The 16,177-nt window shown below is 49.7% G+C and overlaps 1 protein-coding gene across 1 annotated transcript in view; it reads right to left on the minus strand.

Annotated features, from left to right (window-relative positions):
* The window catches only part of TBC1D22A (TBC1 domain family member 22A), a 180,941-nt gene that overhangs the window by 29,237 nt on the left and 135,527 nt on the right, over positions 1–16,177 (minus strand). Inside the window, exon 12 of the mRNA XM_039914009.1 lies at positions 8,845–8,940. Coding sequence (XP_039769943.1) covers positions 8,845–8,940 — 96 coding nt within the window. The remainder of the gene's footprint in view (positions 1–8,844; positions 8,941–16,177) is intronic.

Raw genomic sequence — 16,177 nt, forward strand, 5'->3', positions numbered from 1 at the left:
TGCTGCGGCAGAAACTGCAGAGAGAAGTAATATTTTCTTGGGGACCACAAAGCACTGTCATGCCGAATGAGGTAATCTTGGATTTACCGCCTTGGTCTGCACCCCTAGAAGGCCCCCTCGGTCACCTCAAAGTGGCTCCATTTATTCCGTCCCTGTCTCGGGAAACTTTGCGGCCTGGCAAAATTAAGGGCGACGCACAGAAATGACGACGACGTTAATAATAATGACACTGGTATTCGTAAGGCGCTTACTGTGAGCCAGGCACCGTACTAAGCACCGGGGTGGAGACGAGCAAATCGGGTTGGACACGGTCCCTGTCCCACATGGGGCTCGCGCTCTTCATCCCCATTTTACAGATGAGGTAACTGAGGCGCAGAGAAGTGACCTACCCATGGTCACCCAGCGGACGCAGAATTAGAACCCGTGACCTTCTGACTCCCGGGCCCGGGCTGTGCCTCAGTTCCTTCAACTGTAAAATGGGGATTAACTGTGAGCCTCACAGGGGACAAGCCGATTACCCTGTATCTACCCCCGTGCTTAGTACAGTGCTCTGCACATAGTAAGTGCTTAACGAATACCAACATTATTATTATTATTATTATTAACCAGTAAGGAGAACCCGATGATCTTTAACGTAGAACGTTTTAGGTTCAAATCCTTGGGGTCCAAACTCTTCCGCTGCCCCTTGGCATCCGAACGGACTGATCCGTCTCGGGTTCTGGGTCTTGGTGTGTGGGGCATATCTGCAGGGAGGGATTATTTTCATTTTCAAAGAGGACGCGTCCGCTGCTGATGGCGCGGTCCTGCGCAGGCCTCCTCGGCTGACTCTCCAGCCTGACGATCGCTGCCTACGCTGATTTCTCCATTTGTGACAACACCGATCCGCAATCGACAGAACTGGCTGCCCTTTGGGTGTAGAACTTACAGTCTGTGGCCTAGTGAGAAGCAGGGTGGCTCAGTGGAAAGAGCCCGGGCTCGGGAGTCAGGGGTCATGGGTTCGAATCCCGGCTCCGCCGCCTGTCAGCTGTGTGACTGTGGGCAAGTCACTTCACTGGGCCTCAGTTACCTCAGCTGTAAAAATGGGGATTAAAAAATGCGAGCCCCACTTGGGACAATCTGATTACCCTGTATCTATCCCAGCACTTAGAACAGTGCTCGGCACATAGCAAGCGCTTAACAAACGCCATAATTTTATAAAAGTGCACCGCGATCCAGAGGCGGGAGGCCTGGTGCTCGAATCTATCATTTGAAGGTATTGAGCGCTGGCTGTGCGCAGAGCATTGGGCTAAGCGCTTAGGAAAGGCCGATATAACAGGGTTAGTAGGCACATTCCCTACCCACAGAGAGTTAATTCATTCATTCAATTCATTCAATAGTATTTATTGAGCGTTTACTATGTGCAGAGCACTGTACTAAGCGCTTGGAATGGCCAAATCGGTAACAGATAGAGACGGTCCCTGCCCTTTGACGGGCTTACGGTCTAATCGGGGGAGACGGACAGATAAGAACGATAGCAATAAATAGAATAAATAGAATAGAATAAATAGAATCAAGTTTAGAGTCTACGGGGGGGAATCTGCAGTGATCCTCCCCGTAGCCATTTTCTAGTTCTGCTCTCGGAACAGACCTCTCCAACCCACAATCCAAGCCTTTCCCAGAAGCCCGAGAAGGAAATTGCAGAAGGCCAATCCACGATTCCCTCAAGGGCCCAGAACGATACTTCAGACGCCCTTTAGCTGTTCTTCCTCTGAAGGGATTGACAGCACTGGTGTTTTGCTAAATTGCTAAACGGCTCAAGACAGTTAGAATCCAGGCAAGGGCAAACACATTGGGTTGAACATTTTTTGACCACAATCGACCTCCCAAATCAAAGAGGATTACCTCGGAAGTCCCCGAGAGCGTGAACTTTCCCGGCAGGCACAGCGGGAGAGAAGGATGCGCAGAAGCAGCGTGGCCCAGTGGACCGAACCCGGCCCTGGGAGGCTGAAGGTTGTGGGTTCTAATCCCGGCTCCACCGCTTGTCCGCTGGGAGACCTGAGGCCAGTCAACTTCTCCGGGTTTAAGTTAGCTCATCCATAAAATGGGAATGAGACTGTGAGCCCCAGGTGGGACGGGGACTGGTTCCAACCTGATTAGCTTGTAGCTACCCCAGTGCTTAGTACAGTGCCTGGCACATAGTAAGCGCTTAACGAATACCATTTAAAAAAAAAAACGGGAGCCTTAAGAGGAACAGAGAAAGGGACCGATAATTGTCTAATACAGAGAAGCAGCGTGGCTTAGTGGAAAGAGCCCGGGCTTGGGAGTCAGAGGTCGTGGGTTCTAATCCCAGCTCTGCCACTTGTCAGCTGTGTGACTTTGGGCAAGTCACTTCACTTCCCCGTGCCTCAGTTAAAACGGGGATTAAGACTGTGAGACCCATTTGGGACAACCTGATAAACTTGTATCTACCCCAGCGCTTAGATCAGTCCTTGGCACATAGTAAGCACTTAGCAAATACCATCATCATCATTATTATTACTATAATTATTATTATTCATACACCCCAAAGCCACCCAGAAAATGCACTGGTTGCATTTAGCACTTAGGACAGTGCTCTGCACACAATAAGCACTCAATAAATACGATTAAATGAATTAGTAAACACGATTCCTGCCCTCAAGGAGCTCCAGTCGACTGTGAGCAGAGCACTGTACTGAACACTTGAGAGAGTACAATAATAATGATGATGATGGTATTTGTTAAGCACTTACTATGTGCCAAGCAGTGGGGTAGACACAATACAAAAGTTAGTAGACATGATCCCTGTCCTCAAGGAGCTTATGGTCTTCTGTGAGCAGAGAACTGTACTGAGTGTTTGGGAGAATACAATACAATAGAGTTAGTAGAGCTGATCCCTCCCTTAGGGAGCTAGCAGTCTGCTGTGTGAAAGCACTTTTTTTTTGGTTAAGCGCTTATTATGTGACCAGCACTGTAATAAGCGCTGGGGTAGATACAAGGTAATCATGTTGGACACAGTCTATGTCTCACATGGGGCTCACAATCTTAAGCCCCATTTTGCAGATGAGGCAACTGAGGCCCAGAGAAGTGAAGTGACTTGCCTAAGAGCACACAGTAGACAAGAGGCAAAGCAAGGGATTAGAACCCAGGGCCATCTGACTCCCGGTCCAGGTTCTAGCCCCAAGGCCGCGCTGCTTGTATATTTGAGAGACTACAATATTGCAGATAGGATATTGCCCTGAAGAAGCACAGAACAAGGTAAGCAGGGCTCAAAATAATTATGGAAGCAAAGCATTTGTGGCGGAAAGAGTTCTAGTGTCCTAAATTGGTCACCCAATTCCATAAGGAGAAACAAAATCCCCCAATCCCCCTATTCTCCTAAAGGTAGGCACAGAAAGTTAATGGCTGAGAAATTCATGAAAGGAACACAAAAGGAAAAGAAAGGAAAGGAAAAGAAAGGAAGGGATGGGAAAGGGAAAGGGAAAGGGAAAGGGAAGGGAAGGGGAAAGGAAAAGGGAAGGGAAGGGAAAAGGGAAAGGGAAAGGAAAAGGGAAAAGGAAAAGGAAAAGGAAGGGAAGGAGTTAAGGTTCTTTGGAGATGTTCTGATAGCAGTCAACAGAGACACCGCACACACCTTTTCCTGAGACTATAAATATGTTTCATAACTATATCACTTACTTGCATGAATTAGCAAGTGCTTCAGCAGTACAGGATACAAAAGAAATGTTCGCCATTTTCAACTGACATCCAAGAAGGCAATTTTCCCCATCCCGATAGCGAGGGTGGGCTCGGACAGGAAGCTCCGATAGGATCGGGGCTGAGGCGGGTTCGGACTGAATCTCTTTCAGCTTCTAACTAACTGTATTCATTTGCTATTTACTGAGTGCTTACTGTGTGCAGAGCAACTGTAAGTGCCTGGGAAAGCAGCAGCCTGGTGTAGTGGCAAAAGCATGGGCCTGGGAGTCAAAGGACGTGGGTTCTGATCCTACAACTCCGCCGTTTGTCTCTGTGGGGCCTTGGGTAAATCACTTCTCCGTGCCTCGGTTGCCTCATCTGTAAAATGGGGATTAAGACCGTGAGCCCTATGTTGGGTATGGGCTGTTTCCAACCTGATGATCTTGTATTTATCCCAGGATTTAGTTCAGTGCCTGGCACGTGCTAAGTGCTTAACAAATACCTTAATAACAATAATAATAATAATTATTATGTCACTCCACTTCTCCGGGCCTCAGTTTTCTCAACTGTAAACTGGAGATTCAATCCCTGTTCTCCCTCCTACTTAGATGGTGAGCCCCATGTAGGACAGGGTCTGTGTCCGACCTAATTAACATGTACCCATCCCAGTGCACAGCGCAATATTTGACCCACAGTAAGCGCTTCTTCATGTCTGTCTCCCCCTCTAGACTTTCAGCTCGTTACGGGCAGGGAACGGATCTGCCAATTCTATTGTACTGCACTCACCCAAGCTCTTAGTACAGTGCTCCGCACACAGTGAGCGCTCAATAAATACGACTGAATGAATGCATACACGAACTATATTAAGACTTCCAAAAGAGAAGGAAATGCAAGGCCAGAAACATGCGACATTAGGAAAATGCAAGGAAAGTCTCCCAGTCTTGGAGGGGAATCTCATCCAATCTCACCGGAACACGAATCAATCGGGGGACTTGGGTGAGACTCCATTTTACCCTCCGAACGAAGTCATTTCCTTGCCTTTTTCACAGTAGTAGCTTGAGACAGATGGTTAGTAGGGCATGCAGAGGGGCACCAATAACTAGTCTCCCAGAAGGAGCTGAGGATGTGGGACAGTTCTCCGGTTGGCTTTTCCACTCCCGTAGGTTCATTCCCACCACCCGGAGAGACTGCGAGTGCAGCCGTTAATGACGGACAGCTAATTAACCCAGCGAGGCGGAAAGCACAACTCCCTCCGTAAAATGTACTGTGCGGCCTCTCCCAAATACGGGAACCTAGAACGGACCCTTCGACCCTCTCCAGAAAGGAATCCTTCGAGCCGGAGCATTGTAATAATAATAACTGATCATTAATAATAATAAATAATAATAATAATGGCATTTGGTAAGCGCTTACTATGTGCCAAGCACTGTTCTAAGAACTAGGGTAGATACAAGGTAATGAGGTTGTCCCATGTGGGGCTCACAGTCTTCATCCTCATTTTATATATATACATATATATATATATGGCGGTATTTGTTAAGCGCTTACTATGTGCAGAGCACTGTTCTAAGCGCTGGGGGGATACAGGATGATCAGGTTGTCCCACGTGAGGCTCACAGTTTTAATCCCCATTTTACAGATGAGGGAACTGAGGCCCAGAGAAGTGAAGTGACTTGCCCAAAGTCACCCAGCTGACAAGTGGCGGAGATGGGATTAGAACCCACAACCTCTGACTCCCAAGCCGGGCTCTTTCCACTAAGCCACGCTGCTTCTTATTTCAATCTTACTATGTGTCAAGCATTGCTCTGAGCGCTGAGGTAAATACGCGGTAATCAGGTTGGACACAGTCCCCGTCTCCATGGGGCTCACACTCTTAATCCCCATTTTCCAGATGAGGGAACTGAGGTCCAGGGAAGTGAAATGACTTGCTCAAGGTCACACAGCAGACAGGTGGCGGAGCCGGAACTTGGGGAACGCAGGTCGTCGGGCCCCAAGTGTGGGCGCGGCACGAACCCGGAGGACGGAGTACGGCGCTCGGACCTGGGGGAGCTGTGCTGGAAACACGCATCATGATTTTGCCGACACGCTCTGTCCGCCCAAATCCCCAATCTCCCGATCCCCCAAACCGGTGGCAAGATGCCTGTTTGGAGAATCGGGAGGTCCCGGTTCGGCCTGTTTTTAAATAGCATCAGTTAAGCGCTTACTATGCTCCAGGCACTGTACTGAGCGCTGGAGTAGATCTAAGCTGATCAGATTGGACACAGTCTACGTGCCGCATGTGGCTCACACTCTTAATTCCCATTTTACAGCTGACGTAACTGAGACATATAAAATAAAGTGACCTGCCAAAGTTCGCACAATAGAGAAGTGCTTAGCATAGTGCTCTGCACACAGTAAGCGATCAATAAATACGACCGAATGAATGAAAGTGGTGGAGCCGGAATTAGAACCCAAGTCTTCTGACTCGCAGGCCCGGGCTCTTTCCACCAGGCCACGCTGCTTCTCACGAGGTTACCGGCAAATGTGGCCAACCTGATTATCTTGTACCCAGCGCTGAGGGTACAGGTCCAAAAAAATTAAAAAGTTGAGTCCCAGAGAAGTGAACTGACCCACCCAAGGTCACACAGTGGACGAGCGGCAGAGGAGGGATTAGAAGTCGGGTCGTCTGCCTCCCGAACCCGGGCTCTATCCACTAGGCCACGCTGCTTCCAGAGTCACGTCCTCCGTGTCTGCTCTCCGCCCTGAAGGCTTGGGACGAGGGACCCTCCCTGCTACGCCTGGTGTGGACCCCACTAACTGGTCGGGATTTGGGGTGCAGGGTTGAAAAGCGATTTTCCATTCAGAGCAGTGCAGGACGGACCTGGGGGCTGGCTCATCTCCCAGACTGGAAGCTCCCTGTGGGCAGGGAATGTGTTCGTTTATTGCTGCATTAGTGCTCAGTACAGTGCTCTGCCCTCAATAAATCACTCGATAAATACAACTGAATGAATGGCTGATCAGACTGATAGTTGGTCTACCAACTCCACTGAATTATCTTCTCTCAAGCGCTCAGCACAGCGCTCCGCACGCAGGAAGCGCACGGTATACACCATCGGGTGATGCTTTTTGCCCCTCATCCCCTTCCCTGAAGTTGGGAGAGGTTGGAGGCGGGAGGAAGAGTGGAGGGGAGAGAGGGAGAGAGCAGAGAGAATCGGGGGGAAAGGGGAAGAAATGCAGTCAGTCCTTCTAAGGATGCAGAAATACTCAGATTCGGCTGATTTCCTTCTCTGCACGTGACAGAAAGAAATGGGAAATAAATGCGTTTCGAGGGGAGAAGAAAAGATTTTGGGATCTAATTATGCCGCGAAATATCCTGCCTCAGCATTTTCTGCTACATTTGGTCTCTGAACAGCAAATCTCCTTTCAAATGGAAGTGTGATCATTCCCAAATCTTATAGGCGTTGTACCTTAAGTCTCATGTTGAGATGAAGGTACCGGTTCCTTTTCCTTGATTAGAGAAGCAATGTGGTCTAGTGGATAGAGCCCAGGCCTGGCAGGCGGGGGAACTAGGTGCTAACTCCAGCTCTATCACTTGCCCGGCAACAAACTTCCAGTTTAGAGAAGCCGACAGTCTAGAGCGCAGAGCACTGGACTGAACGCTGGCAAGAGTAAAATACGGCACAGAAGACCCACCCGATTCTTGTCCACAAATCAATCAATCAATTGTACTCACTGAGTACTTTACTTTAGAGAACACTGTACTAACCGTTTGGGAGAGTACTATACGACCAGAGTTGTTAAACACGTTCCCTGCCCACAGTGAGATTGCAGTCTAAGCTCGGAGGAAGACATTTTCCGAAGTGAGAGTTACGCGTTACGAGGAGGACTTCCTATCGGTTAATTATCGGTTAATCAATTACGCCTGCCAAAGCGAGACCGATTGCTTTCCCTCCTCTTTCCGATCTCTTTCACTTATCGTGATGTAAAACCGGGGTGACCGCTTTGCTTTCCCGTGGCGACGCTTTATCCCGAGGCTCAAAAGAAAAAAATGATTCTGTTCCTATGGAAATAGCATTCGGCGAGAAATTATTTCCCCGGGGGCAAATTCCGATGGCGTGGGCTTTTACAGCTATTTTTCTCTAACCTCCTCTCGGTGAAAACTTGGGTTTCCGCCTGACTTTATTTTACTTGACTTCCACTGACTCTGAATCGCTCTCCTACAGATATCACAATTGCAAATGTAATTCTCCGACGTTCGGTTCAACGCCTTGCGCCCCTTATTTAATTTCTGTTTTCTCCTTTGATTTCCTTTCCCATTTAGTACAATTTTGCACTGCACATTTCTGGTGTTCATAACATGATTTCTAACCAACCCACATAGTATCGAAGCACTAATTGCATTCTGTAGCTTGAGGGGGGAGGACACGAAGAAAATCAATACTATTATTTCACCGTTCCTCCCCTTTTCATTTGCTCATTTCATGCGGTATTCCCCAGCTATGTCTCCTTCTTATCTTGTTTTCCCTCTTATTAGCCACGTCTCCTGTTCCGTCCTTTATCTTTAGTTTAGCTAAGGCGACTCTGTGCTAGGTTTGGCTTGTATCTCTAATAGACCGAACAGAGGAGACCCTTTAATTAAAACACCGCTGCCTCTCCATCAAAACGGGGACTACCTTGGCTTTCCTCGTGAAGAGTCATTGTTAAAAAGCCATGTCACCGAAGAGCTGACTTCTTTTCACTCGTGTCCCCCCGCTGTCCCCCACCAATCCCCCGTAAAGTCGGTGTGCTACGGTTGAGAAGCAGCATAACGTAGTGGCTAGAGCCCGGGCCTGGGAGTCAGAAGGCCCTGGGTTCTAATCCCGGCTCTGCCCCTCGATGGCTCTGCGACCTCTGACTCCCAAGCCCGTGCTCTTTCCACTAAGCCACGCTGTTATTAAAAGCACTGCGGTGACCGTTTCAAACAGTGGGAGATCATCAAAAATCAATCAACGGTACTTGAGACGAGAGCTTACAGTGCGCAGAGCATCGTACTAAGCGTTTGGGAGAGGACAGCATAACAGACGCATTCCCTGCCGTGATAAGCTTCCACTCTGCGGCTGATCACGGGCCACCTCGCTTCCCGAACTCGACCTCGGTCCCCGCCCGTCCGGAGACATCCAATCTCCCCCTTCCCCCAGAGACGCCGTCGCTTACCTGGAAATCTCTCTCTTCCAGGATCTTTTCCCTCCACCTCATGAGGAAAGCTGCACAGACGTACAAGTGGAAATGCGAAAACCCCTCTGGTTCAGACTGAAGAAAACCAAAAGAAAAGAAGGGGAAGAGAAGCGGTTAAATTCACCCGAGTTACGAGTTTCAACTCAAAGACCACCCCCCCCCCGGTATCTCTTGGGCATTCAATCAATCCATCGAAATGAAGCTCCAACTCTGTGCCAAACACCGGACTAAGGAGGCGGGAGAGAGCCCCGGAAACAAATGTCCCTGCCCTCGAGGAGTTTCCGATCCGACGGAGAAGACGTGCACGAGGATATTTAGCGAAAGGGCGAGCTGGGAGGAGAGAGCTAACCCGGGAAGACGCGGGAGTCTGGAAGATGAAATAGATGAATAAATAAGCGAAAGTATGTTTACCCATTGGGAACTTAAACACCGGAGATAAATGTGCCTGTCCGCGCTTTATTCACCTTAAGTCGCTGTTTAAATGTCTCAATGAAGTGTCTTCCGATAAATACCACTTCCCTTTGGAATTCCCTCCTTATTTACCTCAATCCCGGCCTTTAAGAACCGATCGTGGAGAAGCTTGGATAGGAGGTTTCTGGTGTGAACTTGGGGAAATTTGGGGAATCCTGAGAGAGGGCGGAACGGGCACGGGATTGTGGGTTGCCCTACCTAGGTACCGGCCGAGTCCTTCGGTTTCCAGAGGGAAAACTCCGGACTAAGGCACTTCTGCAGATGACTTCTTCAACCCAAATGTTCAACCCATTCCGTGCCAGGAAAATCCTCAATCTGGTCCCGCCCCGGACTCCTATTCGATTTGGCGGCTGCTTGAGAATCTTGGTGATAAACAGCGCCAAACCCCCAGATACCGGGATTGATGTTTTCCTGTAATGGATCGATCGATCGATCGTCCTGTGTGAAGAGAGCACCGGACTAAGACCTTGGGAGCGTACAATGTAAGAATATAACACACGTTCCTTGCCCACAGTGGGCTTAGACTCTAGAGGGGGAGGCCGACGTGAGGAGAAATAAATCCATTACGGAGATGTAAGTAAGCACTGTGGGGTTGAGGGAGCGGTGATTAAAGGGAGCCGATCAGGGTGACGCAGAAAGGAGGGGGAGAAGAGGAAATGAGGGCTTAGTCGGGGAAGGCTTCTTGGAGGAGATGGGCCTTCGATAAGGCTTTGAAGGCGGGCAGAGTGACTGTCTCTCCATCTGCCCTTCCCCTGGCAGCACTGTGGCCTAGTGGATAGAGCCCAGACCTAGGAGTCAGGAGGCCTGGGTTACAAATCCCGGTTCCGCTACTTACTTAACGACAATATGGTAACAGTGGTGTTGGTATCTATTGGGTGCTTACTACGTGCCGAGCACCGTAGTAAGTGCTAGGATAAATACAAGACAATCAGGTCCCATGTGGGGCTCACAGTCTAAGTAGGAGGGAGAACAGGTATTGAATTCCCATTCTGCAGCTGAGGAAACTGACGCCCAGAGAAGTTAAGTGACTTGCCCAAGGTCGCACAGGAAGTCCTCTGACTCCGGGGCCCGGGCTCTTCTGTTAAGCGCTTACTATGTGCCAAGCACTGTTCTAAGCGCTGGGGTAGAAACAAGGTCATCAGGTTGCCTCACGTGAGGCTCACGGTCTTAAATCCCCATCTTCCAGGTGAGGTAACTGAGGCACACCTCACAGCTTCTCACTAGGCTACGCTGCTTAACACATACTTGCTCTGTTACCTGTGACCTTGGGCAAATCACTTCAGTTTTCTGTGCTTCAGTTTCCTCCTCTACAAATGGGGATTAAATACCTGTTGTCCCAACCTAACAGGGATTAATGGTCAAATACGGGGCGAGTTCTATCAAGAAAGTTTATCTTAATGGGAATCACGTGTCTGGACATTTAAGGAAGCAGCAGGGCCTAGTGGATGGAGTATGGGCCCGGGAGTCAGAGGACGTGGGTTCTAATCTGGGATCCCCATTTGCCTCCTGCCTGACCTTGGGCGAGTCACTTTGCTTTTCTGTGACTCGGTTCCCTCGCCTTCAAAATGCGGATTCAATACCTGCACTCTCCCAAGCACCTGGGGACAGTGTTTTGCACACAGGAAGCGCTCAATAAATACAACTGAATGAATGAATACTTCAGACTACGAGCCCCACGTGGGGCCTGATGATCAGGTATCTACCGCAGCATTGAGTACAGTCCTCGGCACACAGCAAGTGCTCGACGGATACCATCATAACAGACACAACGGCTCGGGCCTGGGAGTCAGGAGGCCATGGGTTCTACTACCGGCTCTGCCGCTTATCTGCGGTATGGCCTTGGCCAAGTCATTTCACTTATCTGGGTCTCATTTACCTCATCTGTAAAATGGGGATTAAAACTGTGAGCCTTATGGGGGACGGGGACTGTGTCCAACCCAATTTGCTTGCATCCACCCCAACCCTTAGACCAATGCCTGGCACGTAGTAAGCGCTTCACTGATATGATCGTTATTATTATTATTATGGATCTCACACACACCCCCCCCTCCATTTAATGTATTTCTTGCATGCTTTGGGAATTATGAAGCAATGCTTTAGTTGTAGAAAATCTAGCCATCAGCACAAGCCTCCCCATCACCCGCCTTTCGCTTCTGCAATCTCCGCCTCCTCCCCGCTTCCCACGTCGCTCAGCTACAACAAACCGAGTCACTGCCTTTCGCCAAACCCACTCGGTTTTGACCTGGGAGACGGCGTTTCCATGGAAACCCAGGACGACTCAACAGAACCCACGACCGTCGGCAACGCCTGGACCGGGTCGTGTCTTTGGCCCACCCAGCCTCCGGCAAGGGGCACCTGGATGTCCTCATACCAATCAATAGATGGCATTTATTACCACTTGAATCTCTCGATGGTATTTACTGAGCACTTACTGTGTGCAGACCTTACTAATTCATTCACTCGATCATACTCATTGAACGTTTATTGTGTGCAAAGCCCTGTACTAAGCGCTGGGGAGAGTACAACAACAAACCGACACGTCTGCTCTCCATAACGAGCTTCCAGTCTAGCCACAGAAAGAAACAATATGATTATAGTCCTCCAGACTGTAAACTAGAGTCAGCTAAGCCTCAGACTTAGACTTGGGGCTTAGACTCAGCTAAACCCTCTTTTCCCCCCGTTTCCTTCTGCTCCTCCCCCTCTCCCTTCCCCTCCCTTCCCTTTCCCTCCCCTAACCACCTCAGCCCCTCAGCACCTCAGCACTGTGCTCGTCCGCTCAACTGTATATATTTTCATTATCCTATTTATTTTGCTAATGAGATGTACATCGCCTTGATTCTATTTATTTGCTATTGTTTTAATGAGATGTTCATCCCCTCGATTCTATTTATCGCCACTGTTCTCGTCTGTCCGTCTCCCCCGATTAGACCGTAAGCCCGTCAGAGGGCAGGGACTGTATCTGTTACCGATTTGTACGTTCCAAGTGCTTAGTACAGTGCTCTGCACATAGTAAGCGCTCAATAAATACTATTGAATGAATGAATTAATAAGCTTGTTGTGGGCAGGGAAAGTGTCTGTTTACTGTTATATGGTACTCCCCCAAGCACTTAGCACAGTGCTCTGCACACAGTAAGGGCCCGATAAATACCACTGAATATCCCTGAAGGGCTTAAGATGGCGGTAGCTGGCATGACAAGAGAAAAGGAGTGAACAGTTTAGCTAACTTTACTTTAGACCACTTCAGTATTAACTTGTCTTCCCGGGTAATTACGAAAGCAGAGCGGCTTGGACTGACTCCCTGACCATAGCTTTATCAGGACCGGGCCCTACTGAGAAATACATTACCCAATTGCTTCAGGGATCATTCCGTGAATTCCACTGCATTACCGGAGGTGGACCATTAAGTCAGAGGAAATTCCCCCGGGCTGGGCCAAGACTGGACCGTCCATTATTTTTACAAATGTTCCCGACTAAATCAGATCACGGTCGAGCGGAGCCCAGGCTGGGAGTCGGAAGGATCTAGGTTCTAATCCCAGTAAACGGACACATTCTGATGAGCTAATGGGCAGGGATCGTATCTACTAACTCCGTGACATTGAACTCTCCCCCGAGCTTAGTACGGTGCTCTCCTCTCTCAAGCGCTTAGTACAGTGCTCTGCACCCAGTAAGCGCTCAATAAAAACGATCGAGTGACTGCTCTGCACGCAGTAAGTGCTCAATAAATACCATCGATCAATTGACGAATTAAAGCAATGAGAGTAAATAATGAGGCAGTGTGGCCGGCTGACCAAAGCACGGACCCGGCGGTCGAGGGACCCGCTTGATAATCCCGACTCTGCTTCTGCTGGGTGAAACCAAGCCCATCAGTCAACATCTCTGGGCCTCGGTTTTTTCATCTATAAAGTGGGGTTAAGCTAGCTCCTTTACCTTCCTCTAAACTGCGAGCCCTGTGGGTTGGCAAGCACGATTCCCACCCTGAAGGAGCATACATTCTAGTGGGGGGAGACAGACATTCAAATAAATGATAAGAATAATAATTCTGGTATTTGTTGAGTGCTTACTATGTGCCAGGCACTGTATGAAGAGCTGGCACTGTACTAAGCGCTAAATCACAGATATGGGAAGCGGCAGAGTCCAAGGTAGTGAGGTTGAGGGTGGGGTGAATATACTCCCAATTTCCCCATTTCCTCCTGCCCTCCCCAAGTCCCCGAACCTCCAAGGACGATCCTTGGGGTTTAACGGCAGAGGGGACGAAAGAGTCGACTTCACAAGCATCCCTCCGAGCTGCGGATTCTATCTGCTCCAATTCCCGGTGGTTTTTTTGTGTGGTTTTTTTTTAATGGTCAAACAAGACTGCAGCATCTATCTCCCGGGGTGGAAACAGGAGGATGGGGAGGGAGCATCATGGACCCATCCGACTTCCCCGGAATAACAGGGAACCTTTCCCGAGCCCGCAGTGAGACCGAGTAACCCCCTTTCACCCGGGGAAATATTCGTTTTCAGATGTCCCATCCGGGCCGCCGTCCCGCACAGCGTGGCTCAGTGGAAAGAGCACGGGCTTTGGAGTCGGGGCTCGTGAGTTCGAATCCCAGCTCTGCCACTTGTCGGCTGTGTGACTGTGGGCAAGTCACTTAACTTCTCCGTGCCTCAGTTCCCTCATCTGTAAAATGGGGATTAAGACTGTGAGCCCCACGTGGGACAACCCGATTCCCCTACGTCTACCCCAGCGCTTAGAACAGTGCTCGGCACATAGTAAGCGCTTAACAAATACCAACATTATTATTATTATTATTATTAAGTGACACGAAATCGCATGTCCCCTTTGTCACCCAAACTACACCCGCATCCAGAGATGGACGGCCCCCATAGTCGACTCGGACCGAGCTCCATGGGACCGTCCTAGCGGCTCTGGAAGCGGAGCTGAGCGGGCAGACCCGTCTAAGCTTTCCACCCGGCAGTGCTCGGCATCCCAACCGGTGTCCCCGTGAACAGGGAGAGAAAGCACGGGAGCCGAGAGCTGGCTAAAATCACGTCCGGACGGTCACCTTCACGTAAGGGCTTCCGACGACCTTGCCGGGGATAAGTTCGGCTCCGGGTCTCGGAATCTCGGGGCGGTCTGTCAGCATCAATAAAAATCACGCCGCTAGTGAACGTCGCCAACTTGACCTTCCTCTTCTCCCCCCACCCCTCTGACGACATCTCCTCCCTTACGGCAAGAGGCAGAGACGTCCTCGGTCCTGGCCACGGCTCCAATGCCGGAGATTCTCCCATCGGAGCATGAGCCTTGGCAGGACCCATCCCACCGGCTGCGAAAGGATGGGGATGGGCCACGACCGTGCATCCTCTAAAGCGATCTCTCATTTTTGCCTCAGGGTCGGTATGGCTTGGGAGAGGGTTTATTATGACTTTTTTTCTTGCGGTAGGTAAGCGCTTACTAGAAGCTGGGCTCCCCCTCAGAGTTGCACCTAGATAATTTCCAGTCCTCTACCAGTCTCGACTACGGGAGGGAGAGTCAAGCAGAGGCCTGTCCATTCCACTCCTAGCTTGGCCAGTGGCTAGCGAGCGGAAGGCCATCCGCTACAAGTCAAAATTCACCCTTGCTGGGCAGCAGAGGCACAGGAGAGGGTCGAGGGCGGAGACTCGAGTTTACTGCACGGAAAGCGGCGATGGTAAACCACTTCTGGATTTTTACCAAGAAAACTCTCTGGATCCACTACCAGAACGATGGCAGATGGAGAGCGGGGCCTTCTGGAAGAGATGTCTCCATGGTGTCGCTACGGGTCGGAAACGACTCGAAGGCGTACGACAAGACAAGAGGCTGGGCACTGTACCAATCAATCAATCAAACGTATTTACTCAGCGCTTACTACTAATAATACTAATAGTATTGGTATTTGTTAAGCACTTACTATGTGCAGAGCACTGTTCTAAGCACTGGGGTAGATACAAGGTTATCAGGTTGTCCCACTTGGGGCTCACAGTTAATCCCCATTTTACAGATGAGGTCACTGAGGCTCAGAGAAGTTGTGACTTGCCCACAGTCACACAGCTGACAAGTGGTAATTGTGGTATTTGTTGCGTGCTTACCATGAGCCAGGCACTGTACTAAGCGCTAAGGTGGATACAGGCTAACCGGGTTGGACACAGTCCCTGTCCCATGTGGGGCTCACAGTCCAAATCCCCATTTTACAGCTGAGGGAACAGAGGCCCAGAGAAGTGAAGGGACTTGCCCAAGATTCATTCATTCATTCAATCAATCGTATTTATTAAGCACCTACTGTGTGCAGAGCACTGTACTAAGCGCTTGGGAAAGTATAATACAACAAGAAACAGTGACATTCCCTGCTAACAGTGAGCTCACAGTCTGTGGGGAGTGGATGGGGATCACACAGCAGACAAGTAACAAAGCTGGGATTAGAACTCAGGTCCTTCTGACTCCCTGGCCTTGGCTCTTCAATAATTTGTGTTTTTTGTTAGGTGCTTAATATGAGCCAGTCACGGGTCTAATTGCTGGGGTAGATGCAAGCACATCAAGTTGGACACAGTCCCTGTCCCATGTGGGGCTCACAATCGCACTCCCCATTTTCAAGCTGAGGTGATTGAGGCCCAGAGAAGTGAAATGACTTGCCCAGGCTCACTCAGCAGACAAACGGTGGAGCCGGGATTAGAACCATGACCTTCTGACTCCCAAGCCCGTGCTCTATCCACTACACCATGCTGCTTTTCTCTCTATCCACTAGGCCACACTGCTTACTGGGCGCAGAGTACTATATTGAACACCTGAAAGAGTACGACATGACAATATAACAGACGCGCTCCCTGCCCACGTCGAACTTACGGG

The sequence above is a fragment of the Ornithorhynchus anatinus genome, chromosome 14 (assembly GCF_004115215.2).
Source record: "Ornithorhynchus anatinus isolate Pmale09 chromosome 14, mOrnAna1.pri.v4, whole genome shotgun sequence".
Lineage (NCBI taxonomy): Eukaryota > Metazoa > Chordata > Mammalia > Monotremata > Ornithorhynchidae > Ornithorhynchus > Ornithorhynchus anatinus.